General features: G+C 50.1%; 1 protein-coding gene across 1 annotated transcript in view; it reads left to right on the forward strand.

Annotated features, from left to right (window-relative positions):
• Positions 1-27,249, forward strand: part of LRP4 (LDL receptor related protein 4) — a 47,933-nt gene that overhangs the window by 449 nt on the left and 20,235 nt on the right. Inside the window, exons 2-20 of the mRNA XM_090261791.1 lie at positions 14,076-14,222; positions 15,337-15,453; positions 15,751-15,864; positions 16,212-16,328; positions 16,680-16,808; positions 17,035-17,154; positions 17,568-17,693; positions 18,307-18,432; positions 18,624-18,758; positions 19,158-19,283; positions 19,626-19,856; positions 20,683-20,839; positions 21,856-22,073; positions 22,214-22,390; positions 22,769-22,891; positions 24,544-24,752; positions 24,926-25,007; positions 25,765-25,870; positions 26,927-27,128. Of these exons, the coding sequence (XP_090117917.1) occupies positions 14,076-14,222; positions 15,337-15,453; positions 15,751-15,864; positions 16,212-16,328; positions 16,680-16,808; positions 17,035-17,154; positions 17,568-17,693; positions 18,307-18,432; positions 18,624-18,758; positions 19,158-19,283; positions 19,626-19,856; positions 20,683-20,839; positions 21,856-22,073; positions 22,214-22,390; positions 22,769-22,891; positions 24,544-24,752; positions 24,926-25,007; positions 25,765-25,870; positions 26,927-27,128 (2,762 nt within the window). The remainder of the gene's footprint in view (positions 1-14,075; positions 14,223-15,336; positions 15,454-15,750; positions 15,865-16,211; positions 16,329-16,679; positions 16,809-17,034; positions 17,155-17,567; positions 17,694-18,306; positions 18,433-18,623; positions 18,759-19,157; positions 19,284-19,625; positions 19,857-20,682; positions 20,840-21,855; positions 22,074-22,213; positions 22,391-22,768; positions 22,892-24,543; positions 24,753-24,925; positions 25,008-25,764; positions 25,871-26,926; positions 27,129-27,249) is intronic.

The following is a 27,249-nucleotide window of genomic DNA, read 5'->3' on the forward strand; positions in this document are numbered from 1 at the left end:
CCTGCGCCCCTCTTTAAGAGCTGGGGGCCGCTTCCGTTTCAGGTTAAGATCCAGTGTGTGTGTCCTTGGTGCGAACGAGTGTGTGCGAAGAAAGGGACGCGGGGGAGGATGGTCGCTAGACCATAAGTTGTAAATAGCACTCCTTCCACGGCCGGGGGTCTCGGGCAGGTCGCGGAGAGGGGCCCAGTGGAATCTGAATACTTGAGCTCCGGGGATTCCTGTAAGAAGAGCAGTTCCTTAGTTCCTTAGACTCCAGATCTTGCTCCCACCGGGGGTCTTCGGGCGCTGCTTACTTGCCGCATCTCCCCCTTAGTAGTGTTTTTGGGTTCCCTCTCCTGGCTGCGACCAATCAGCTCCCTACCCTAGATCCTTCCCGGAGGGGGTGGGGGAGAGATAGGGTTGAAAAGGGGGCAGAGAAAGGACTCTGGGAAGAAACTGCTGGAAGGCTCCCGTAGATCCGTCCTGTCCCGGGTAGGGGAGCGGGCGGGCGGGGGCGGGTATCGCCGAACCTCAAGAGGGCAGCCTCCCGGCCCGCGCGGTGCCCCTCGAGGAGGGGGAGGGGGTGGCTGGACGGACGGCAGTGGAACGGCTGCTTCATCTGCTCCTTATTAATAACTTGTTTGGTCCTTGTACGCAACTGTTGTGTGTGATTAGGGCTCCGGTGGAATTTGTTTCTCCGCAGCCGCCTAGGGCCGGGGTGCCCCCCGTGATTTAGCAGCTGCCTCTAGTTTGTGCCCTTAGATCAAAGAACTTTGATCTGGGAACCCCCAACTCTGTTCACCCACCACTATTCAAGGGCGGGGAGATCCGAATTTTCCCATTCTCCTCGCAGCCCGGGTGAGGGGGTGGGGTTGGAAACGGGGGGCGGGGGTGGTCTGTGGACCCTGGCCTCGCACCGGTTCTTTCTTTAACATACGGGAGCTCATGTGGAAATAGTGCAGATTTCGGAACTTGCCTGGCAGGGCGTGGAGATGCCTCGGCACTTGTTTTAAAGATTGGCTTACCTCCCAAATCCAGGACGGAGTTCTCACGTCTGTTATTTGAACTCCCCGTGGGTTTTTAATGATTTTTTCCGTGCCCTCTCTAACACCGGCGGAGCGCTTTCTCTCCGCTCCGCTCTTCCTCTCGGAGTAGCAGCCTCTCCGACCCACGTTCCTCTTCGCACTGTGCTCTCCCCCTCCCGGGCTCTCTCCTGGAAGGTTATTTGTAGCCTCTTTGGCGTGTCGGGACAGCGGCCCTACTGGGGTAGGAATGTAGCTGCTCTTCCCACCACATGGGCCCCTTAAAGGGACAGCTATGCTTTTTGGGGGTTTCCCCCTTCGGGCTGCAAGGGAAGGGGATGGAACTTTCCTTTCGGCCCCCTGGAGGAAGTTTTGAAAAAGATCAAGGGAAATGGCAAGGCACTGAGAAAAAAAGGGAGTGGGGGGACTAAAGCAAATACCAACAAAGCCAGAGAGATTGACGCCTTCTGCCCTAGGGAAAGGGGAGCTGGAAGGTTCCTGGCTGAGACTGGCCAAGAGGATTTTACTGCTCCAGAGCTGTCAAAACTGCATTCACTGCATCTCCATTGAGAACGGAGCAGAGAATTGTGTATATTTCATGCTCCACCAAAAGGGAAAAAAAAAAAGGTGGGAGGGTTCTTGGTAACTCTTTTGGGTTCTTTTTAAGGACAGCAAGTTTAGTGGAAACTTCTAAGCATGAAAAGCTTTCTGTGCATGTGTGTAAGGACAGTCGGTGACACGACGAAGCTCTAAACGTTGCCTCTTGCTTGATAATGAGCCCTCCTTGGAGGCCTGGAGGGGACAGATTCATGCTTCACCAGTGAGAGTGAACAGTTGCTCAACCAAAAATACCACCACGAAGATTCCTAACACTGTTCCAGGGGCTCCGGGAGAAGACAGTGTGTCAGACAGTGTGACCTCAGTCCTAACTGAGGTCAAACAGACCTGACCTCAGCTAGGACTGAATTAAATACACTGACATTTAAGGTGCTGTTCGGATGCTGCTAGTCCTTTGGACTTTGCCTAGAGCCTGTGGGTTTGGCCTGAGCCTGCCTAACACTCCAACCTTATAAATTTTGGAAGGAATCTTGAGTGCTACTAGGGCCCAGGGTATTTTTCTCCTGAGGGTTGAGGTGAGACCTCAGGCAATCTACCACCATTTGAAGGGTAGAAACCATGTTTAGCTTGGAAGTCTCTTCCAGGTGTGTGAAAAGTTGAAAATTGTGCCTACGAGTAATTAGGTAGATAGAGGGTTGTTTCTGAGGTTGAGTGCAAAAGAGTGGAGCTGTTGTCATGGTGCTTAGTTGACCTTGTCCCTGATCTTATTGGACTTGTGAAAGATGCTTGGCTTGTCACTGATTTTGGATTTCCTCTCCTGTCCCCTGTTGAATATCAGATAACATCTTTGGGACTCGCACACGGAATTAAGAATGACAGGTGCAAGGGAACCAAGTCTGGCCATGTCTGATACAGAGCACGTTGGGCATGTCCATCTTTGGGTCAGCAAAGAACACAGGAGGTCACAGAGGACAGGGTGTGCTTTATAGGTCTTTGCTTATTCTTTCTACTAATTGACTGCTAATCTGGATCCCCAACAAGGAAAATAGGAGGGATTGGTTATGTTGATTCTGCTTTGAAGAGAAGATCAATACTAAGGGCTTCCTGAACAGGAACAGCATTTCAAGGACTGCTTTAAAAAGTAGTCTTTTTATTTTATTTTATTTTTTAAATTTTTATGATTGGGAACATCTCATCATTATGAGAATTCCATACCCTTCTTCGACTAGGCCTTTTAGTCTGTTCCAGCCACAGTTTCTACATTCCTTGACAAAGCTCAGCCATGAGTTTTGTTACAGTTGCCTGGGCGTGGGGCATCTGGGCCCCAGACTGTGTCTGGATTACCATCTCATCTTCACCATCAGAAGCCCTTCACCCCTACTCAGTCTGGTGGGATTCAGTGTCCCAGGGAAGACTTCGTGTTCACTGGTTGGTTGGCAGAGCCTGGGTTTGGCCCTATAAATAGCTCTGATGAATGCCTGTGCTTGTTGTTCTTCCTCTAGCTTAGAGCTGGCCGGGTCAGGTTCTTTCTCCTCACTGCACTCAGGAGCGTTCCCTAAACTGGGCTTTATACCCATTCATTTGTTCATTCATTCTGCAAAGGCACACGTGTCAAGCACTAATCACTGCATGCAGAGCTCAATGATAAAGAAGCACAGGCAGACCTGGGTTTTGAATTTTGGCACTTCCTAGTGACTCTGTGCAAAACACTTAATATCCCTGAACTTCAGGGTTCTTATCTGTAAATGGGGGGGTGGTAGTAATAAGTTATCACATGTGAGTATTGTAAAAATTAAATGAGATAATAGTATGTTCAAACCATTCAGTGCAGACCCTAACAACTACTGTGTTATGATAGGCCTGAAAAAATGTTAGCTGTTCGTTAGCAAGCTTGCATTAGTGAATTAGAGATGGTTCTTTGCTTTGGACCATGGGAGCCATGTAAACAAATCATTATACTACAGTGTCATGTGCTAAAATTGAGGCTCAGCTATTCATTTCAGCTAGTTTTTCCCCTGATTCTTTTAAAGATCTTGCTCTTTCTCCCCACACACCCCCCGCCCCCGAAAACCTAATGAAACCTAAGCATAGTTCCCTCCTGTGCACCCTTCCAGAAAAAAGGCCTATTAAACTATCCTGTGAGTCCAGGAGCCCACTCTACCTTAGTTCTCCTGGGAGAGGTCCTGGGAGATGGGGCTTTCCTCTGAGAGCTTCCCTGTTAGAGCCCTGTGGTCAGGGATGCAGCCCCGCACTTCTCTCCAGGGTTGCTTTGACCCGGGGTGAGAGGTGCTGGCTGAGGTCTCTTGTAGCTGGAACAGTTTAGAATTCCAAGCTCTCCCTCCCACTGGCCTGGGAAAGGAGTCAGGCCCCAGAGCTCATAAGGTAGTAATTGCCCCAATTTGGGGGTTGGGCTGTTGCGGAGCCGCCTTCCTTCGTGACTCCCGTCTTCAATCAGGAATCCTGTCAGTGTGCAGGGATAATTGATGTGGGTCTCAAGTCCCCGACTCACCTCCAGCTTCTCCACCCCAAAGTCTGACCCCTTTTGTCTCCCTTTCTTCCTTTTAACTTGGTGCCGGTTATGTGATGTTTTGGGGGGCTGCGGAAAGTTGACTGTAACCAATAGAAGCTGTTTAAAAGAGCTGATTCTCTGGCTTTCCTGGCAGTCATTTGACTCCATTTTCTGTTCTGCATTTTTGATTTAGCAGGAAACAAACATCCTAGGTGCCCCTGGGCACCTCTTATGCCCTTCCGAGCGAACTTCATTCTTCCACTGCACGTAGGCATTTCCATCCTTGCCACAGCTGAGTGGATGACTATAAGCGTCCCTAATGCATTGCTGTCCTGCTCACACAGGTTTGAGTGGGGAAGGGAAGGGCGCTGTCTCAGACCCTGCTGGGAAAGCTTTGCTGTGACTTGCAAGCCCTGACTTGGCCTACAGGAGCTCCCCACCTCACCTCTGTGCAGAGCCGAGGATCAGAGCTGCAAGCAAAGCCGGAAACAAAAGACTGGGAGCGAACCCATCTGGCTCAGAGGCAGCGACACAAAGGTGCTGCTGCATAATTTATCACCGGAGGTTTTCTGGGGCCAGAAAGCTCATGACTTCAGGGAGAGCTGCGGGGGGGGGGGGGGGGGGACCCTCCCCCTGTCTGAGTGTAGGGCCAGGCAGGTACAGAATACGGCACTGGAAGAGACACCTGATTATCACGTGAAATAAAGAAGCTTTGAGGTGGTCAGGGTCTCCAGTGATCTCTCCAAGCTCAGCAGTTCCACTTCCTGCCAGGTCTGCGGCGGGAAGGCGGGGGTTGGGGTGGGAGGTGGGGGGGGGCAGGGGGCGGGTGCTCCAATGTCCCCTTCGTTGGCCCCAGCCTTGGGAGCCTGACTGCCACCACCTTTTGGGCATGGATGAGGACGAGAGACAGTTTCTCTGCTAGATTGAATACAGCCTTCTGGAAACCAAATACAGATGCCTGGTTATAAAATCTATAAGTGTAGCAAATCAGAAAGGGGAGCTCTCTTCTCTTCTCTCCACCCGCCACCCCTCTCAACCAGGGCTGTTTAAACAAGAAGTTTCAGCTACTGGTTCAGAGAGACAGTAAGCGTGAATGGCTCTAAAGTGTATCTCCCTCAAATGAGAATTTCTGCTTTTCTGGGCATGATCTCCTCTGGTGACCAGTTTTGCACCACCAGCTGGGACATGAGATCTAAAAAATCCAAATGTGCCCTGGCTGGGTAGTTTAGTTGGTTAGAGCATCAGCCTGATAAGCCAAGGTTGCAGGTTCCAATCCCCCATCAGGGCACAAGAATCAACCAATGAATGCATAAATAAATGGAACAACAAGTCCATGTGGGTTTTTTTTTTCTTTTCTCTCTCCCACCTCCCATTTCCCCTCCCTCTCTCTCCCTTTCTCTGTCTCCCTTCCTCTCTCTCTAAAATCAATCAATAAGTAAAAATTTAAAAAACTAAAAATACAAATGTGCTTCTGGGGCAATTAACATATTTTATTCTTTTGCTATATAAATGTATAGCATGTGTTATCACCTTTACTCTTCACAGTACGTATCTTTATGAGGTAGATGCCTGTCTGACTGATGGGAAAGTAAGGCTCAGCAGTTTGCTGTCACACACTAGTGAGTATCTGAGACAGGATTTAAACCCAAAGCTTAAGCTGTTAATGTTCTAACCTATTTGAACAGAATTTTAAATATATTTATGATTTTATTTATGTATTTTTAGAGAGAGGAGAAGGGAGGGAGAAAGAGAGGGAGAGAAACATTCATGGAGAAACATTCATGTCTGAGAGAAACATCAGTCAGATGCCTCTCGGACGTGCCCAAACCACAACCCAAGCATGTACCCTTACTGGGAATCGAACCGGTGACCTTTTGCTCTGTGGGACAATGGCCAACCGAATGAGCCACTCTGGTCAGGGCAGTACAGAATATTTTGTAGCCAAGCTATTCCAGAAGATCTAGGTGAAGATCTAGGTGGGGAATATCCATATTTCATCTTTTCTTTTTTTCAAATATTTATTTTATTATTTATTTGTTTGATTTTGTTTATTTATTTATTTTTAGAGAGAGGGAAAGGAGATAGAGAGGGAGAGAAACATCACTGTGTGGTTGCCTCTCACTTGTGCCCCCAACTGGGGACCTGACCTGAGACCTAGTCATGTGCCCTGACTGGGAATCGAACCAGTGATACTTGGCTCACAGGCCGACGCTTAATCCACTGAGCCCCAGCAGCCAGGGCTGCTTAAGTATCTATTTAAGATATTTTATCTTAAATAGACCTCGCCTGTCTGTTTTTAGACTTCCTTTCCCAGGGAATCCCAATACATAATTACTTTTCAGATGCTTTTTGGTGGAGGGAGGCCTTAAAAGGCTCCCAGAAGGGAAGATGTGGTTTGCTTTTCCCTGACGCCATGTGTTTCTCGTGTTTTGAGATGTAGGGGGAGAGAGAAGCAATACTTTGAGCAGCCCCTTACAGACCACAGCCCCATTCAAGTCCTACTGTATTTGTGAAATCTGTTGACTGAGCTCCTGGGCAGGTTAAGTTGGCTTTTGATGACCTGTATGGAGGTGATGGGATTAATAATAATGTAATAGTCCCCCTTTATCCTCAGGGGATACAGGGAATATGTTCAAAGACACCCAGTGGATACTTGAGACCATGAATGATACTGAACCCTATACATGCTGTGTTTTTTCCTATACCTACATACCTGTGATAAAGTTTAATTTATAAATTAGGCACAGTGAGAGATTAGCAACAATAACTATAACATAGAATAATTATAACATTATACTGTAATAAAAGTTTTGTGAATGTGGTCTCTTTCTCTCTCAAAATACCTTATTACATTGTGTATATAGCGTGGATATGCTGGGAAAAAGGATGATTCACATCCAGGCAGATGGAGCGGATGTCGTGAGATTTTATCATGCTGCTCAGAATGGTATGCAATTGAAAACTTTTGAATTGTTTACTTGTGGAATTTTCCTCTTAGTATTTTCAGACCACTATTGACTGCAGGTAACTGCAACTGCAGGTAAGGAGAGGCTACTGTAATGGTAACAACAATAGTAGCTGCTTACTGAGTACTTCATCTATATAATCTCATTTAAACCTCCCCAAAGCCCTATGATATAGGTAGGTACTATTATTATTCCCATTTTACAAAAGAAGAAACTAATCTATTTCTCATTTGCTCTGTAATTTACGCTCTGAATTTAGGTTGCTGTTTTCTATACTTGCCTCCTTGGAGTTGACCGATGATAAATTAGGCAAGGATTTGTAGGATTCCATGTGCCTAGAGCTCCTCCAGAGAAAGGCAATGAAGCAGGACTCTTGCTACCCTGTTTTACCTCTTCCCGTAGTCATTCATACCACCAACTTAACTCACCGGGGTGACACACAGTAGGGGTTCTTAGACATCTCCAGACCCTAAATCATGGCGTGTCTAAATAAGACAGTTCTGAGTCATATTCTATCATGGTAATAGCAAGAGCTATATCATTTATTGAGAGCTTAATATGTGCCAGGCATTATGCTAAGTGCTTTTCATGAATTAACTGACTTAACTCTCATAGCATTCAGATGAGGCAGGGACTCTTGTTATCCCAAGTTTCCTGAGAAGGTAACATATAAAGGGATTAAATAATATGCCCAGGGCTAGGTAGCCAGGAATTAGCTTAGGTTTGTTCCCATGTGCTTAACATTATGCTCTTCTCTCTCATAACTTTGGAGGTTGACCATGAAGAACTTCTTTTCTAGTCCTGGCTGGTGTGGCTCAGTGGATTGAATGCTGGCCTGCCAACCAAAGAGTCGCCGGTTCGATTCCCAGTCAGGGCACATTCCTGGGTTGTGGGTCGAGGTCCCCAGTTGGAAGCGTGTTAGAGGCAACCACACATTGATGTTTCTCTCCCTCTCTTTCTCCCTCCCTTCCCTCTCTCAAAAAGTAAATAAATAAAACCTTAAAAAACAAAACAAAACTTTTTTTCAGTGTTTAATAGTGGCAAGAGAGGACTGAACTTGCTTGGACCAATAATCATGTGTCTTATGGTATCTGATAGTATGGCCCTTTTGAGAGGGCCTCACTAGGAGAAGATTTTACTAGGTAGATTTTCAAACCAATCAGGTAAGGCTGGCCTCTAGGGATCTAGGGACAAAAATAAGTAGAGTCATAGCATGTGGGTATCACAGTCTGGTAATACAGCGAGTGAAAGCAACTCTTGGAAGGGAGTGAACTGGGTAGAAGCTGCCTGAAAAAGAGGATTCCTATTTTCTTAAGTACAGGTTAGGTAGGAAATAAATACTTTTATCTCTGATATTCTAGGCCTCTCTTTTCCTTTGACCCCAACTCTCACAAGACTCTAAAGAAATGTATTATTGAGTCATTGATTCATTCATTCATTTTATAAACTTATATTAATCATCCACTATACCAAACATTGAACTATGCACTGTGGATATAAATACATAAAACTCTAGATCACACAATTCTATCTGCCAAGAGGCTTCTAGTAAGGGAACAGTGATCCCACAGTGTGCTAAATGCAACCATAGGAGGAGGTATGAAGGGCCTCTGGGGTGCAGAGCAGGGGCTTTTTTCCTTTTTTAAGATCTTATTTATTTATTTTTAGAGAGAGGGGAAAGGAGGGAGACAGAGAGGGAGAGAGACATTTAATTGGTTGCCTCTTACACACCCCCAACCGAGGACCTGGCCCACAACCCAGGTATGTACCCTGACCAGGAATTGAACCAATGACCTTTTGCTTTGTGGGATGATGCCCAACCCACTAAGCCACACTGGTCAGGGCCAGAGCAGGGGCTTTCAATTTGGCCAGGGCTGTGTGGGTGCAGGTGGCGTAGCATCAAGAAAGGGTTTGACCTCCTGCTGCTGCCCACCATTTACCTTTTTTGGTGTTGCTTCTGCTGTTTTCCGTTCAAGCGCTGTCCTTTCCAAAAGGGGCTGCTTGTAGGTACCCAGCTCGCTCCAGATTCCAGACATCTCTTGGCTGAGGTTAGAGCCATGTTCACGGGGCTCCTTGCTGCCACTGCTTTCAGTTCTTAGTTTTGTCCTGCTATGTGGGCCTCCCTCTCAGTGAGACGCTTACTGATTTGGCTCCCCAAGGAGCTGCAATCAGTGGCTTGGTCCCTCAATGAGCCTCGATGTAATTTAGGGTCATTTGCTATAAGTTATCCTCATTAAATAAGGTTTATATCCTCACCATTGCCGCTAGTGGACAAGAGGAAAGAGGTGAGCTTAGCGTGTTATAAGAAAAACAGCCTTCATTTACACGAGTAATGATTCCTCCTTTTCTCACTGTCACCCTTGCACACTGGGGTAGCTGTCATACTCCAGCGTTCACAGGGCACTCCTTAGCCTCTCGTCTCTGGTTCAACTTGAAAAAGCTGTTCTGTAGCTGTGTGGTCACTGCCCACCTTAGGTTTCCAAGTGGTAGGTGTGGTCCCCCTTCGGCTGAGCATTCTGTGGGCTGGTGGAGAGCAATGCCTCTCCACCTTAAGTGTGCCTCAGGGGACGTCAGGACGCTTATTGAAAGTCCAGATTCTGAGATCACGTTAAAAGAATAGCGCTGATCTCCTCAGAATGGGGCCGGTGTCCTGGCTCTCCTACTTCCTCATGACCTTGGCCAAAGCAGGTGACCTCACCTGGTAAAGGGGCTAACCACTCGGGGTATATTATAATGATGACATGAGCACGCAATTGTGTATGCAAAAGTAGCGAGAAGGTACAAAATATAATTATTTGTTGTCAGAGGCCTGTTCCTTTCTGGACCAAACAATACCGAGGCTCCAGGCTGTCTCTACTTTACTCCTTTACCTGAGGGCAAGAAAGTTTGGTCTTTGGCCGTAGAAGTAACCAGAAGGAGAGGCTACTGCTTGAGATCCATACACTCATTGCTTATATGCTAATCAAGAATTCATAAAGGAGAGGGACCCAGAAGTCTCAGTGTTGTAAATTCCCCTTTTCACCCTAAAGGATTTTGGAAAATTCTCCTCATAGCAATGCCATTATTGGGAAGCAGTATAATCAAGGGATTTAGAGCAGAGGCTCTGGGATTGACCTGCCTGGGTGTGAATGCCAGCTCCGGCTCTCCGTACCTGTGTGACCTGTTGACAGACTCCGCCTCTCTGTGTCTCAGCGTCCTCAACTGTAAAGTGGTGATAATAACAACATTGCCACCTCCCAGGGTTGGTGAGAGCTTTTAGTGACATAACATAGGAAAAGCACTTAGAAAGGTGCTTACCTGCTGGGTAAGTACTCAGTAAGTGATGGCTGTAGGTGTGCCAGCCCTGTGTGCTGGGCAGTTTACATGGGGTACTTAATCTTTGTTAAACCCTTTATGGTAGAACTATTATCATTCCCATTTTATGGATGAGAAAACTGAGGCTCAGAGACAATAACTCACTTGCTCAAGGTGCGTCGGTTAGTGGTAGGATCAGGATTTGAACTCTGGTCTTTTTGTCTCCAGAATCTGTGCCCTTTCACATAGTGCACAGTCTGGTATACCAGATGGCTGTTTCCCTTCTTTCCTTCAAAAGAGTGTGGTGAGAAATTGATAAGATGGTTGAGATTTTGGTAAACCTTTCAGGAAGGCCCCGTGTGCACATTGTATGCCCAAAGCTGGAAGACTTGATCTGGGATAATGAACACTTTGGGGAGAGCTCTTTCTTTGTTGAATTGCATCAGGTTGAAGGGCCCACACCTCTGCAGGCCAGTGGGAGCTTGCAGTGTGGATGGCCAATAACCTTCAAGGCCGGAAGCATAGCTAAGTATGCTAACTTAACACTTCTTAAAATGAGCACCGAGTTTTGCCACCCGCAGTCATTTGTTTCCTTATTTCACTCACCATTCTTTTAGTTAAAAGGGGTTAAAAGCTGTCCTTTATGATCACAGCCAGGACTTGAGTGAAAAGCCAAATTCCACCTCCGGGGATCCCAGAGGGGCAGCCGTTGTCCAGAAGAGCTGACTTTTTGGAGTATAATATGTCTGTTTACTGTATGAATGCCCAAGCCAAGGATTGGCCTGACTGGTGGCTGCCTGACCTTCACAGGCCGACGTTTAGATGTTGCTCTGACATGCAGGAAATCACGACTCTTCAGCCGCCTGCAACTAACTTGATGCCCACCCGATGGAATGCTTTGTTCCTCCAGTTTGCACAGGGAAATCAGGACTTTGCTATTATTCAGCCAAAGAGCCCTAAAAAGAAGCAGGGAGGGGGGTAGACGGGGGGCTTGGGGAGGGAGCCTGAAGGCTCCTCTTTACTTTCTGTATTCCTCGTGACTTGCGGGCAGCACCGGTACACCGCTCCCTGCTCTTGTTCTCTCAATCCTGATCCTAGGGTTCTTAAAATCAAGGCCTTTGAAACACTTAGCCCCTGTGTCCCCGCACCTGTGTGCTCTCATCCTGCATTTATGGAGCATCTTTGGTGTGCCAAGGCATGAAGTCAACTTCTTTCTCATTCATCTTCTCGTCCGGTCTTGTGGTCATTTTATTTTACAAAGGAGAAAACAGGCTTAAGAAGCTAAGTGATTTGTATAAGGTCGCACAGCTGGTCAGAGGGAAATCCAGGTCTGTCTGCTCCATGCCTAGTGCTTTTCCACTCTCCCCTCCCCCCAGTTTCTCTTTCGTCAGCTCTGTTCTGGTTACCCCCTTACCCTGAACTCCTCCTTGGTACAGCCTCGCTTCCTGCTGTGTGCAGCTAGCAACGTTTCTTAACCTTTATTGACATTTTGGGACAGATAATTTCTTTGTTGTGGGGCCTGTCCTGTACATTGTAGGATATTCAGCAGCATCCCTGGCTTTTATCCACTAAATGCTAGAAGTACCGCCAATCACAACAACCAAAAATGTCTTCACGCATTGCCAGACGCTCCCGGGAGGGAAAGACCATCCCTGGTTGAGAATCAGTGAGTTAGCTTTAGCTTTCTTCTCATTGCTCCCCCATGAAAGGGGTCGGCGCATTGGAGACCCCTGCTACATGGAGTCCTCTGGAATCCTTAGTCTTTACTGTTTCATCCAACCATAGCTCCCTAAAATAGTGCCTAAAGCCCATGAGATGGTCGCAGAGCCTCAGGCTCTGGAGTTCAGGGTCTGAGTGAAGAAAGCCCCATCCTCCCTTCTTAGTACAGAACAGGCCCAGGAGGATGGGGCTGGGTGGCTGGGCCTTCAGCTTCCCTGCTTGGGAAAGAGTCCTCTGTTGTGCACTTGCAGAGAGACCTGGAGAGACAGGGGCGCTGGGCTTGGGTAAGGCCTCCCTGTGAGGTGTGGAGATGCTGTACCTCTCAAACGGATTCCTTTGGTTTCAGTAGGGAATGCTGCATCTCTTCCAGGGCAGCTGATACTCAGCATGTGGAGGGGGAGAGCAAGGTCTCAGTTGAGGGTCTGGTAAGAGCTGTAGTCCTTTACTCCAGAAATGTACGTTTTGCCTGTAATTTCTGGGGTTCACAGATGCCCGTGCCATTCTTCCATCCATCCGTCCATCCATCCATCCATCCATTCACTTATCTCAGTTAGGAGCCCTGCCTTAATAGGCTCACACTCACCCTTGGGATTGAAGTGGAGAGGGAAGGGCTTTTAGAGGACCTAGCAATACAATAATTTATTTTTACCCCACCCAAGGACACGTGCATTGATTTTTAGAGAGAGGGGAAGGGAGGGAAAAAGAGAGAGAAATATCAATGTGAGAGAGAATCATTGATCATTTGTCTTTCATACGTACCCCAACCTGGGACCGAACCCACAACCCAGGCACCCACGCTGACTAGGAATTGAACCCACAACCTTTCGGTGTGCAGGACAGCACCCAACCAACTGAAACACACCTCCGGCCGGGGCAGTACGCTTTTTTATTCTAGACCCTAAACCCTAAGTCAGGCTGAGTCATTGTAACGTGCAGTGGGGGTGTCTATTAAAGAGAGGAGCCAGGAAAGAGAGGCTGGGTCTGGTAAATAGGAAAGGAAGAGGGGTGGCAGTTTAGGAGCTGACTCCTTCCTGCTCCAGTCTGGCCAGAGGGTAGGGCCCAGCGAGGGGAGGAAAGGGAGAAGGAAGCGAGGGGGGAAATGAGCAATGAGCAGTGGCCCCCTTCTTTCCCAGCTGCAGCAGCCCAGCGGGTTGGATGAATGCTGGGAGGGGGAGAGTGACCCTGGCAGAACCTTTTGTTCCAGATGAGGCTGGAGAAGGGGGCACCGAGCCATTCACACGCCATCCGAGGGCATCCTGCTGGGCACGCTGGGGAGGGGGGCACAGCAGCCGGTCATGGGACTTGGCCAGGCAGATAGCTGGAGGTTCAATAGGGAAGCCCAGCTGCGTGCTGCTGAGGATGGGGGAGGGGCTGCTTCTGCCATCCTTCCTCCGGGAGGTGGCTGGTCCCACAGACAGGAAAGCTGGGCTGGCCCCACGCACTGTGCCCTGAGGCAGCCTCGTCCCTTTCTCCTCGGGCCCCACTCCTCCCTTTCAAAAGTGGTTTCCCCGTCTCAAAAGTGAGCTCTGACTGGGACTCACAGCAGCCTGTGTTGCTTCCTGCTCCCCTGCGTGGATTCCTTATCCCTAAAGGGGGTCCAGCACTTTCATTCCGTTCTTCCTTCTTGCTCTCTGGCTTACACCAAGGGCCTGGTCCCGTTCAGAGGCAAAAGCATCTATATTTCAACCTAGCTTGGAAGGGAAGGACGTGGAGGTCTCATCTGCACCACCTCTCTGTCCCCTGCTCCCCTTCCCTAAGAGCACCAACTCTCCAGGTGACATCATTTGTGGGTGCTATGTAAAAAAGCTTGTCATGCAAGGGGGGTTGTCTGGACTATTTGTGAGCCCAGAGTCAGAGAGTATCTTCTTGATCATTTGTGCTTTGGAGGAGGGGAAGTCATCTCCCTTCAGTGTCACCATGTCGCCTGGGTGACAGTGGTCCTGGACTTGGCTCCTATGCCTTCTTCCCTGGAATGGGCTTTGGCTGGGTGGGAGCTGAGCATCACTGGTCCCTTTTCCCTCTGCCCAGGCCTAGCCAGCAGCCCCGAGTGTGCGTGTGGTCGGAGCCACTTCACCTGCGCAGTGAGCGCCCTCGGCGAGTGCACCTGCATCCCCGCACAGTGGCAGTGTGACGGAGACAATGACTGCGGGGACCACAGCGATGAGGATGGATGTAGTAAGGACCTTCCTGCTGGGCGGTGGGAGATGGTAGATGAGGACCCTGTGAGTGAGGGAGCTAGCACAAGTCTGAGAGAGTTTTCTGGACATCACGCTGTGTCCGGCTCAGAGCCTCGGACTCCTGCGAGGATGACAGATAGGACAGATGGGTGGCTTCCTCACGATATAGATGGCTCCAGCCCTTGTGTAGTTCCCCAATTTCCATGCATACATGTCCAATAAGACAAGCTTTGAAACAAGCATGGAGGAAAATACCCTTAAAGAGATAGGCAGTCTCTTTAAATAGAGCTGTGTGTATTTATGTGAATATGTGTTTGTGTATTTGTACCGCATGTTTGTGCATTTTTAATGTGCATACTATATATGAATGCAGATTGTTTGTTTCTCATATTAATATTCTGTAGAATCACGTATTTTCAATAACATAAACTTTGTAAGAAATCTGGTATTTCTTTTAAATCTCTCTTTTCCTCTAATGTAATAACATACGCACGGCAAGCGAGAGGGCCCTGTCTTGGATATATAGAAATATCACCGCTGAGTCAGTTGCCAGGGTTTAGGGGTATAACCTGCGGCACCTACATCTGAGGACGCCTAATTAGTCTAATAAGAATGACGCTACAACCTGGACCTTATTAACCCGAACCATTTCAGCTAATTGCGATGATGGTAAATGGCTCACTTGCACGTAACACTTTCATGAGCATTGTCTGTCTGTGAGCGGAGTATGTACAGTCAAAGAACCTACAGCTCAGAGAGAGGAGCCGACCTGCTCAGTGCAATAAGTAGTGAGTTCTGGGACTGGAAATTGAGCCCAGGTGTGTCAATCGTCATTTAATAAGAGGGGGGAAAAAAAACAAACACCACACTTCTTTCTCTTGCTCATGTTTTATTTACTGCTTTTTTAGTGGTTTTGAGCTCCTTGGGCTGTTCTGCCTTGTGAACTCCTCACCGCCTGCTAATACTGTCACTTCTTTGCTGCAGTCCCTGCTTTGCTTTTCCATCAGCTGGGGGCAGGGGCAGGCATCTGAGGAAGGACCGTAATTCAGACAGACCAGTTGAGCCTGAATACCACGCTGATTCCCTTTTTCCTTCTGTTTCCCGGGACTCAGTGCTGCCCACCTGCTCCCCTCTTGACTTCCACTGTGAAAATGGCAAGTGCATCCGCCGCTCTTGGGTGTGTGACGGGGACAACGACTGTGAGGACGACTCGGACGAGCAGGACTGTCGTGAGTGCTGGCCAGGCGGGTGCCACCAAGGTTCTGTTGGGAAGGGATTTTCAGTCAGAAAGTGATGTCCCCAGGCCCACATCAGCCTTCGGGTCTTCAGCTCTTGGTCCCGTCCTTTCACCTCCTCTAGCGGTCAGATAAGGCCCTCCCCCCAGCCCCCACGAGACAGCCACCTGCTGCGGATCTCACCGGCCAGTCTTGGAGCTGCCCGACTGCTGTGCTCCGCAAGGACTTCTGTTGGGCTTCCAGGCACTGGCCCCCACCGCCTGTAGCAGCCTGACTGCTCTCTGCCCACAGCCCCCCGCGAGTGTGAGGAGGATGAGTTCCCCTGCCAGAATGGCTACTGTATCCGGAGCCTGTGGCACTGTGACGGTGACAATGACTGCGGAGACAACAGTGATGAGCAATGTGGTGAGTGGTGCTCTGGGAGGCAGGCAGGATGGCTGGTGGATGGCCTGGCCAAGGAAAGAGAGTGTAACAAGGACTCGAGCACTGCCCAGACCTTGAACTACCCAGGTGTCTATGTGTCTGGAGCAGCTGGAGGCAGGCAGGGGGGGAGGGGTGTGGCAGAGCAGTCCAGACCCCCCAGCCATCATGGAGCAGGGCCTCAGCTTTTCCCGGAGAGTCTGCGCCAAATTTGTGGTGTCTTGCCAGCTGGGTCAGAACCCCCAGGGTCAATGAAGGTGGGAGTCAGGGAGGAGGCTAAGAAGGTTGCTTATAGGTCTCCCTCAGGATTGCTGTCCCATTGCATCCCCCAGACATGCGCAAGTGCTCTGACAATGAATTCCGCTGCAGTGATGGAAGCTGTATTGCTGAGCACTGGTACTGTGACGGTGACACCGACTGCAAAGATGGCTCTGATGAGGAGAGCTGTCGTGAGTGCCCCCGGACCTCGGGCTGTGGGGCTGGGCTGGGGCAGAGGGCCCCATTGCATGGGCTCAGGGCCAGGCTGAGGAGTGCATGTATAGTGGAGGGTGAGCTCTTAAGAAGCAGCTCCTCCTAGGCCGAACTTGGATGGAAGCAGGTTCCCCAGATGGGAAGGGAGGTCTCCCTTTGGTCCGCCTGAATGTGGGAATCTACAAGGACCATCTTCCACACAACCTGCTGCTGACATCTCACTTGAGGAAGGCACCCTGCCTGAGCATCTGTCTCTTGGAGGAGTCAGGGCCCCTCTCCTGTGCCCAGGCCTGAGTGCATGCCCCCCCTCGCCCCTGCCTTCCATCCAGCCTCAGCAGTGCCAGCACCCCCCTGCAATCTGGAAGAGTTCCAGTGCGCCTACGGCCGCTGCATCCTCGACATCTACCACTGTGACGGCGATGATGACTGCGGAGACTGGTCGGACGAGTCTGACTGCTGTGAGTGCCGCAGCCAGCGGGGTGGAGGAGGGGAGGAGGCCAGGCGGGGTTGCCAAGGCACAGGTGCCAGCTGGGGCAGGAGCACAGGAGAGGACTTTCTGGATTCCCTGGTCCTTCTTGGGCAGAGATGGAGGAGCCCGAGGGCTAGAGCTGTGGCTTTCTGGTCTGCCATGGGACGCTCTGTGTGCAGACTGGCTAGAGACAGAAGCTCGATCTGTTTCCCCAGCCTCCCACCAGCCCTGCCGTTCGGGGGAGTTCATGTGTGACAGTGGCCTGTGCATCAATGCGGGCTGGCGCTGCGATGGCGACGCGGACTGTGATGACCAATCTGATGAGCGCAACTGCAGTGAGTGGGGGACAGAGCTGAAGGTCTGAGCGGGAAGGAGGGAGCGGGGCTGTGGAGACAGAGAGGCCGCCACCAGCAAAGCATGAAGGCGGATTGGACGTGATCACCGAGTACAGTTGCACAGCCACACAGACGCGCCGTGTCCAAAGGAAGGCCAGTCATATAATAGACACATAGTCTATAATTACATAGGTTTGTATACTCATCATGGCGGTTTTCCAGCAGATGGCAGTCAAGTGTCTTAAGAAAAGGTCACCTTTTTCTCATCCACACAAGGTTGCTCCATAGACCAACTAGGACACTGGTGTCAAGAAGAGTGGCATGGGTGCTGGGATAAAGTACAGTTTCGGGTGGCAGGGTGGCGCTTTGGGCTGAAATGGAGCCAGCCTTTCATTAGGCCTTTGCTTTGCCAGCCACCTCAATGTGTACAGCTGAACAGTTCCGCTGTCGGTCAGGCCGCTGTGTCCGCCTGTCCTGGCGCTGTGATGGAGAGGATGACTGTGCAGACAACAGCGATGAAGAGAACTGTGAGAACACAGGTAGTGCCTCCCAGGGGTCCCCGAGACCCCTTAGTCTAGAGTTGGGGTGAAGGACAGGCAGAAAGAGAGCCGTCCTGCTGCCATTCCCATTGGGCCAAGGTGATGCTTTAGTTGGTCTTGCTCACGGCCTGGATTTTTCCTGCCTTTCTCAGCTACCAGACTCAGATCCAGGTGTATTTGCTGACCTGCAGCTGTACGGCCTGTAACACAGTCTCCGGGCTATGAGTTTCGGTTGCCTCTCACTTTCTAGCTCACACCCAATCCGTGCCTGTCGCTCTGGCCTAGTGAGCGAGGACTACTCTCTCCGTGGGTGACAGCTCCTTCGCCCCCTCCCCGAGCCACACCGGGTGCTAGGCACGCAGATGCGCTCTCTCATTCTGTCCCATAGCCCTCACCCTCCGCTGCGGTGTCCTGGTGAGAAAACGAAGGCAGACATCCCGCCAGCCCTGTCTGAGCTGTTTCCTGGCTGGGACCCCGACCCTCCCACCTTGAGTCTCATCTGTCTCCAGCGCGCCTTAGAAAATGACAGGCTCCCATCCTTTTGTTGACCCAAGCGCTGCCCTGCCGTGACCTGACTCTCCCTCCCTTCCACCTTCCCTCCCTCCTTTTCTAGGAAGCCCCCAGTGTGCCTCAGACCAGTTCCTGTGCTGGAACGGGCGCTGCATCGGCCAGAGGAAGCTGTGCAACGGGGTCAATGACTGTGGTGACAACAGCGACGAAAGCCCGCAGCAGAACTGCCGTGAGTGTCCCCAGTGGGTGAGCCTGGCCCATGGTTTGTGGCTGAACCCCACCCATTCGGTTCAAAAAGAATCTTCCCTAGGGACGCGAGCAGCCTTGGAAGCTGCTCTTCGTGGTCCAGGTAGAATGCCAAGTTGGCTGTCTGGGGGAGGATTCTGGGCTCAACTCCCATCTCTGGCTTGGCTGGCACAGGGCCCCGGACGGGCGAGGAGAACTGCAATGTGAACAACGGTGGCTGCGCCCAGAAGTGCCAGATGGTGCGGGGGGCAGTGCAGTGTACCTGCCACACCGGCTACCGGCTCACAGAGGATGGGCGCATGTGCCAGGGTGAGCTGGGCCGTGGTTTGGAGCAAGGCCAGGATGCTGGGTAGGGGGGGCAGACAGGCAGCTGTGTCTCCTACGGGTCAGGCATTTAACAGACATGACCTCATTTCATCATCGCAATAGCCCTAGGAGGTAGGGATTGTCCCTTCCATTTCCCACATGGGGAAAGCGAAGCTCGGAGAGGTTAAGTAACTTATTGAAGGCCACGCAGCTGGTGAGTAGCAAAGTTGGGATTCCGGCCCAGACCTGCATCACTTCGAAGACTTAACTACTTGTTACCTAGCCTTCCCACTAGGCCTGGAAAATAGAGGGGAATGTGGGCTGGAAAGCAGCTAGTCAGCCAGGGAGTAGAGGTGCGAGGACAGCAGAAGAAGGAGCTCCTTACCTGCTTGGTCCCCACAGATGTGAATGAATGTGCCGAGGAAGGTTATTGCAGCCAGGGCTGTACCAACAGCGAAGGGGCTTTCCAGTGCTGGTGCGAGGCAGGCTATGAACTCCGGCCCGACCGGCGCAGCTGCAAGGCCCTGGGTAAGGAGTGCTCATGTTTGGCCTGGTGGGCAGAGGGCTGAGTGTGGAGACAGCCAGGTGCTTCAGTGCTCAGCAATTTGCTGGGAGCTAGAAGGATTTTCATCTCAGGAAAATGGAGCTGCGAGGTGCATTCTGGCCCCCGCCCCTCCCAAAAGCCCTACTGGAGGTGGGGTGGGGTGGGGTGGGCTGGGCTGGGGGAGTATACTTTAGAAGCTCCCACATTTCTAGTCCTGATGCCAGCAGCCTGGGGCATGCCCTAGTAGGCCAGGGAAGCTGGGGTGCATGCTGAGAGGGTGCAGCTCTGGAGGCCAGTGGGGGCCCCATTTCTATGCCGTGTCCCAGGGCCGGAGCCTGTGCTACTATTCGCCAATCGCATCGACATCCGGCAGGTGCTGCCGCACCGCTCTGAGTACACCTTGCTGCTCAACAACCTGGAGAATGCCATTGCCCTTGACTTCCATCACCGGCGCGAGCTTGTTTTCTGGTCGGACGTCACCCTGGACCGGATCCTGCGAGCCAACCTCAATGGCAGCAATGTGGAGGAGGTCGTGTCTACAGGGCTTGAGAGCCCAGGTAGGGAACCAGGCTCTGTGGCGTGGGGCCGGCACACCATGTGCAAAGCAGCCGGGGAAGCGTCAGGCTAGAGGTTTGCAAACCTTAGACAATAGAACATCTTTTTCTTCTGGCAAAATCTGGGATGGGACGACTGTTGATAGCATTTGTTAGAATACATTAATGATACAGGTTCAGATTTGGCTCATTGAGCTCAATGAGTTAGAATAATGAGACTACTTTGATGAAGATAATCCTTTGAAATCAGAGCTGTATGGATGACAGTTACACTTCTCTAGCAGCTTTTGCATCTGGCTTAATTCTGAATTTTGTTTTGATTGCTCAGAATTAAGAGTATTCTGATCAACCCAGATAAATAGATCCAAACAGATGAAAAAAAAACTACAGCTCACTTTGCGGTCTTGGCCGTTCTACAAGCAGGTGAAGTGGGTTGGAATTCAGTATTGAGCACAGTTGACTCAAATTATGGAATTTTTGAAGTGTCTTTGCAAAACCCTAAGCTACAATTTGCAACCCCCTGAGCCAGTAGAGTGGAGGACCCTCGGGGTGGGTCAGGGAGCTGGAATTCAGGAAGAGGAATGGGGTTGGGTGAGAGCAGGATGTGTGTGACCCGGGACAGTTCCGTGACTCTTCTGTGCCTCTGTTTCTTCACCTTCATGGGGTTATAGTAAGTCCCTAGCTCACAGAGTTGTGTGTACATAACATGATTAGATTAGAACACTGCCTGGCCAAGCAACTGCTTTGTGCCAGAGTTTGCTCTTGTTTCTATGGCCCAGAGGAACCCAAGCTGAATCCCTGGCAATTTCCCACTGACTCTTTCCACCAGGAGGCCTGGCTGTGGATTGGGTCCATGACAAACTCTACTGGACCGACTCAGGAACATCAAGGATTGAGGTGGCCAACCTGGATGGGGCCCACCGAAAGGTGCTGCTCTGGCAGAACCTCGAGAAGCCTCGGGCCATTGCCTTGCACCCCATGGAGGGGTGAGTTGTGTCTTAAGTTCCTAAGTCCCTCCTGCAAACTCTAGGGACAGTCCCCAGGCCACTTGGGCCAGACTTCACAGTGTGGTGTTAATAGTGTGGGCTCTGCACCCAGGCACACCTGGGTTTGAGTCCTGGCTCTGCAGTAACTGGCTGTGTGGCCTTAGGCTGGTTGGTTAATCTCTCTCTACCTCCACTTACTCATGTCTACTCTGGTGATAAAAAACATGCCTACCGCAAAGCTGTGTGAGGATGAAATGAGATGGTGAATATCAACTGGTGCCATACACATTAGATGAGTTGTAGGGGGTTAGTCTTTTTATTATTAACTCATACCATTGAGCTTATTAATAATAATTTTTATTATTAGAAGAAAAATCTCCTGAAATGGAAGGTGTTAGTCTCTGGTTTTTAAAAATTCAATGCAGTCAATTGAAAGGAGTGTCCTCTAAGATCCTGCAGTCATAGGTCAGCTATTTTAGAAAGTGTGTATATGTGTTTGTGTGTGTATAAAATACAAAAGGTGCTGGTGATTATGACAAAGAATGAAGTGCCTTTTCTAATATTACATTAGATTGTCGATTCCACCGAGGGTTGAAATTTTTGTCTGTTGTTCACTGCTATACTCTCAGTGCCTAAGACAGTGCCCTGCACATAGAAGATATTGCGGGGGAAAAAAACAAACACAAAAAAACTTAAATGAATAAATGCCGTCTAGAGACATTTAAATTACAACAGTTAAAAAGCACTGTCTTGTCAAGGAACTAGTATGAATGACCTATGGACATGAACAACAGGGTGGGGATTGAATGTGGGAGGGGGGAGTGGGCAGGGTAGAGGGGAGCAACAGGGGAAAAAATGGGGCAACTATAATAGAAAAACAATAAAAAAAATAAAGTAAAAACACTCTCTTGACCAAACAAGATGTATCTCCTATCAGTTGGCGTCCCCTGAGTTGGCTGGATAAAAGCCCCTGGCCTGTGGACTGCCACAGTTATCACTCCTCCCGCTCTTCCTAGTACCATTTACTGGACAGACTGGGGGAATACCCCCCGCATCGAAGCCTCCAGTATGGATGGCTCCGGACGCCGCATCATCGCTGATACCCACCTCTTCTGGCCCAACGGCCTCACCATTGACTATGCCGGGAACCGCATGTACTGGGTGGATGCTAAGCACCATGTCATCGAGAGGGCCAATCTGGACGGGAGTCACCGCAAGGCTGTCATTAGCCAGGGTGAGGCACTTCTTCCGCTCTCCTTCCTCCTCATCCTCCTTTTCCCGTCCTGGCCCCCTCAGAGTCTTGGCAGAAGGTGAGCTTTGTGCAGGGGCCAGGTGGGCCATGTCTGGACTGAGGCCCTCTTGGACTTTCCCCAGGCCTCCCTCACCCCTTTGCCATCACGGTGTTTGAAGACAGCCTGTACTGGACAGACTGGCACACCAAGAGCATCAATAGCGCTAACAAATTTACTGGCAAGAACCAGGAGATCATTCGCAACAAACTCCACTTCCCCATGGACATCCACACCTTGCACCCCCAGCGCCAACCTGCAGGTAAGAAACTGCCCACCTGGGGAACCTCCGGTGCCTCTGAGAGCCTTCCCTGCACCTGTCACACTTTCCAATGTTTCTGGCCAGGACACTTGAGGTTGACACTGACGTGGGCTAATCTCGCCCTCTGCTGGACATTTAGGGTGGTACAACATTGAGGTCCTTTCAAGACTCCTTCAGCCTCCCTGTCTCCCTCTAATTCATGCAAACATTTACAGAGCATCTCCTGTGTGCCAGGTGTTCACTGCTCACAGCTGGGACCGACATAAAAAATAATAAGACATGGCTCCTCCCTCCAGGGAGCTCACACCTAGCTAAACCCCTAGCTTGGGGCCTCCCTTTAGTCTTACCTGACCCTCTTGCTCTGGGCTCTTTGAGCAGGGAAAAACCGCTGTGGGGACAACAACGGAGGCTGCACCCACCTGTGTCTGCCCAGTGGCCAGAACTATACCTGCGCCTGCCCCACTGGCTTCCGCAAGATCAGCAGCCACGCCTGTGCCCAGAGTAAGTGGGTCTGGGGCACTTGCCCCAGTGATGCGCCTTGTGAGGGTGGGTGGAAGGAACAGGGATATGAATTTGAAGGATTGCCTGTTGTGGGAAGGAGCCAGGCCCCTCAGGTGGCCCCTGGAGAGGAAGGACTTATGAGGCTGAGGACCCAGGAGTAGTTGCTAAAGTTTCAGTGACACCACCCAGTCAAGTATGGACACCTGTAACCAGGCTTCTTTATCATTTCACCAGGTAGGCTGCTTTTGCTGTAGGCAGCAAGAGGGTTCCAGACCCTTCTAGGAAGCAGGGGTATGGTTTCCTACCTCTTTACCTTTGGTCTCACCCTGTGAAAGACTTTCAGCCCCTAAACCAGAGAGCCAAGGTTAGCACTTCTGCTGATGCTCAGTATACACAGGCCCTGGATAAATTTGTGCCTCACGGTAAAAGACAGTGGGATTCCCTGGTCACTCCTGAAACTGCTACTCTGTCTTCCTTTAAGCTCTTGCAGGGATACTGCCTTAAGAGGGTGTCCCTATCTAGCTAAGAGTCACAGGTGACTTTTCCTAAGAGCAGTCCAAAGAGGAGCGATGCTGTCCTATCACCAGCAAGGGTCCCGGGGTAACTCCTCACACATCAGGGGCTTCCCTTACTTCCTGCCATGTACCTACTGACCCTCTTATCTCAGGCTAAAATCAAATTTCTCTTGGGATCTGGGTCCTTTCTAGAGATTAGGGAAAGTATTCAGAGGAACAGGGATGATGTTTATTCAGCACACATTGATTGAAAACCTAGTTTCCTTGCATTCTTTTGTGCCCAGCTCTTCCCATACTGTCTTAGTGAGATACAAGAGGTTTCCCAGGAGGTCCCCATAAGGTTACCCAGATCTTAAAAGAAGACAGTAAAGTTAGGTAGGAAGTGGCTTCCCAGGCAGAAAAATATACTGGGAAACATTCCGACAGACCAGAATAGGAGTAGGGGATGGAAAAAAGCGAGTTGGGAAGAAGCTGTATACGGGAGTGGCCAGAGCTCCTTCTCTGGAGTCAGACCTGAGTTCAATTCCCTGCTCTCATGCTCTGTAGCCAGGGGATCCCCCGCAGGTTACGTGACCTCTCCCAGCTTCTAGAAAATAAGAATAAGAATAACATGAACCACAAAGAGTTGCTATAAGGGTAGAAGGGACAAGACAAGAAAAGCCCCAACCAGGCTCAGTACCTGGCATGGAGTAAGCGCTTAATGAATAGTCACTATTGACTGAAGAGAAGAGCAAGGGGAAGCGACCTAGGTGACGGAGTGCATCCACCAAAGCCCTCACGCAGACAGGGGAGTCAGAGAGGTGGAGGTGGGGGTCAGTGGTGATCTCGCCAGTGCCCTGGAGGGGACGGAGCAAAGTAAGAGGTGAGAGAAGTTGAGGGGAAGCTGACAGACATTTAAACAGGATGCACTTCTGGGCCCTGCGGAGACTCTTATTTCCATTTGATTCTCAAGTCTGATTCTGCCAGCATGGGCTGCCCGGTGCTCAAAGGGGGCTTGGGGTGTGAAGAGTAGGGGAGAAAGGGCACCAGATCCCAGGATGTGTGATTGAACCAGATGTCACACAGGTGAGCGTCTGTGTCTGTCACCATTACTGGATTTAGAGCATTAAAAGAAGACCCCTTTCGGCCTTTGATCAGGTCTTGACAAGTTCCTGCTTTTTGCCCGAAGGATGGACATCCGTCGGATCAGCTTCGACACAGAGGACCTGTCCGACGATGTCATCCCACTGGCTGACGTGCGCAGTGCTGTGGCCCTTGACTGGGACTCCCGGGATGACCACGTGTACTGGACAGATGTCAGCACTGACACCATCAGCAGGGCCAAGTGGGATGGAACAGGACAGGAGGTAGGGCCCAGTGTGGGCCCAGGCCCTGGGGGCAGGCAGAGATTAAGGGATGGAGTCTTTCCTCTCCTGGGTAAGGGCTTCCCGTACTTTTCCCAGCCTGAGAATTGGCGAAGTTCAGGCCCCAGAGCTCGGGTGCAAGTTCAGTTGCTGATAGAGCTTTGCTTCCTGTCCAGGTGGTAGTGGATACCAGTTTAGAGAGTCCAGCAGGCCTGGCCATTGATTGGGTCACCAACAAGCTGTACTGGACAGATGCAGGTATGTATAGGGCAGCCAGGGCCTGGCTCTCTGGCACTCCTCTTATTCAAAATCCTGGCCTCAGGTAGGAGTCCAGCGCCCCTCCTAGACCACTGTTATCTTGACCTGAAGTCCTTGGTAGGTCAGGAGTGGTGGAGCTGAAGCTAGAAGCTCACATCTGACCGTTCGGCATTTGCCAATCAAACGGCATCTACTTATGCTATGTAGCTGATGCTTGAGAATGTTCTGAGGCATTTCATATAAGGAAACCGTGCCCTTTGATTTTTCTTCCATTACTGTCGTGGTGAAACGGGCATTTTCTATCAGCCAGGTGAGCGTGGCGGGCCAGGGGAATGAATGCCTTAAATCAGAGTTCCTCATCGTGTGGTCTCTGGACCAGCGGCATCCGCATTACCTGGGAACTTGTTAGAAGTGCAAATTCTTGGGCCCTACCCTTGATCTGCTGAGTCAGAATCTTTGGGGGTTAGGTTTAACAGGCTCTCCTGATTCTTATGGACACGAGTTTGAGAAGCATGGCCTTAAATTACAGGACAGTGTGGGTTGCTTGGGTTGAGAAAGTCTTATTCTTCAAAGAAATGGAACTGACCCCTTCCTTGAATTGCTTCTCGAAGTCCAGTTCACTAACTATTCGTTGTGCATCTACCACAAAGTCCTTCTTGTGCCTCTACTGCATGCCAGGCTCTGTGCCGGGCATGGAAGGTAAGGGGGTGAATGACCGAGACTAGCGTTGATATCTTTGTCCCCTGCTTCTCGTTAGGGACAGACCGGATTGAAGTGGCCAACACAGATGGGAGCATGAGGACGGTACTCATCTGGGAGAACCTTGATCGTCCCCGAGACATTGTGGTGGAACCCATGGGCGGGTGAGCACCTGCTCCCGTGGCGTGAGCCCCACCCACCTTCCAGACCTAAGTCTGGACAGGGGAGTCGAGGTTAGCGAGAGCGGCCAGTCCTTACGGGCACACCAGGCAGCAAGGGCAGCTGTAGAACCCACAGAGCATAGCGACAACTGTTTCCTCAGTGGACAAGGAAACCTTTACATTTTCTCTTCTTTCGGTCTGCCTATCAGAATAACTCATTGTTTAAAAAAAAATAGAGAAATAAATCTATGGAAGGTAAAGATTCTCTATAATCTCACTTTTCAGCAATAACCATTGTTAACAGTTAAGGGTATTTTTTCCAGATTTTCTTCTATGTGTACAGTATTTCCTCACTTATCGCGGGTATTACATTCTAGACCCCCCCATGAAGTAGGAACCGTACATTTATTCTACACTCTTAAATCTATGTAACTTTAACAACATATGTATACAGTACTGCAAAATCCTGCAATCTAGCGAAAAATCCGTGATAAATAATTAAATATAATATTTTTTAAAATCTCGCGATACAGTGAGGCCATGATAAGTGAACCGCATATAACGAGAGACTACTGTAGATATACATTTGGGGGTGGGCGTTTATAGCGATATACTGTTTTTTCATATGCTATATGTCTTGGATATCATTCCACTTGATTATATTATTTTCATTTGATTATTTAGGTGTATATATTGTTCTTCTTAATGGTTATATAGAATTCCATTAAATTTCTGTGCTATAATTATTTAACTCATTCAGTTGAGGAAACATTTATTATTCCCCATCCTCACTTCCCCTCTTTCTTTATCCTCAAATAGGCCTTATTTGCTGAGCATTGCTTGAGCCATAGGCTCTGCCTTTATTAAGACCCTAGGTGTTTTCTGATAGTGATAGAAGATACCAAATGTTCAGATAGCTCTGAGCCCAGAACAGGGCTGGGGACGGAGCCAGGAAGCTGGGGCCACTATTGTAGGCAGGAACTCTGAAACTCTAGGCACTCTGAATCCCCACTGGGTGTTAACTGGAATGCTTGTAAGACCTCCCTTGTCTTTGCCCAGGTACATGTATTGGACTGACTGGGGTGCAAGCCCCAAGATTGAGCGAGCTGGCATGGATGCCTCAGGCCGCCAGGTCATCATCTCTTCCAACCTCACCTGGCCTAATGGATTAGCCATTGACTATGGGTCCCAGCGGCTGTACTGGGCTGATGCTGGCATGAAGACCATTGAATTTGCTGGACTGGATGGCAGCAAGAGGAAGGTAAGGGCAGTGCTAAGGCACCCTCCTGTAGCCCTGACAGCCTCCAGGGCACCACTCCCAGGCTGGCAGCTAACAGGAGCTGGGGAGAGTGAGGGCTGACCCAGCATTGGGGTGTGCTGGT

Source organism: Furipterus horrens, unplaced genomic scaffold (genome assembly GCF_987537825.1).
Source record: "Furipterus horrens unplaced genomic scaffold, mFurHor1.1.pri manual_scaffold_2, whole genome shotgun sequence".
NCBI lineage: Eukaryota > Metazoa > Chordata > Mammalia > Chiroptera > Furipteridae > Furipterus > Furipterus horrens.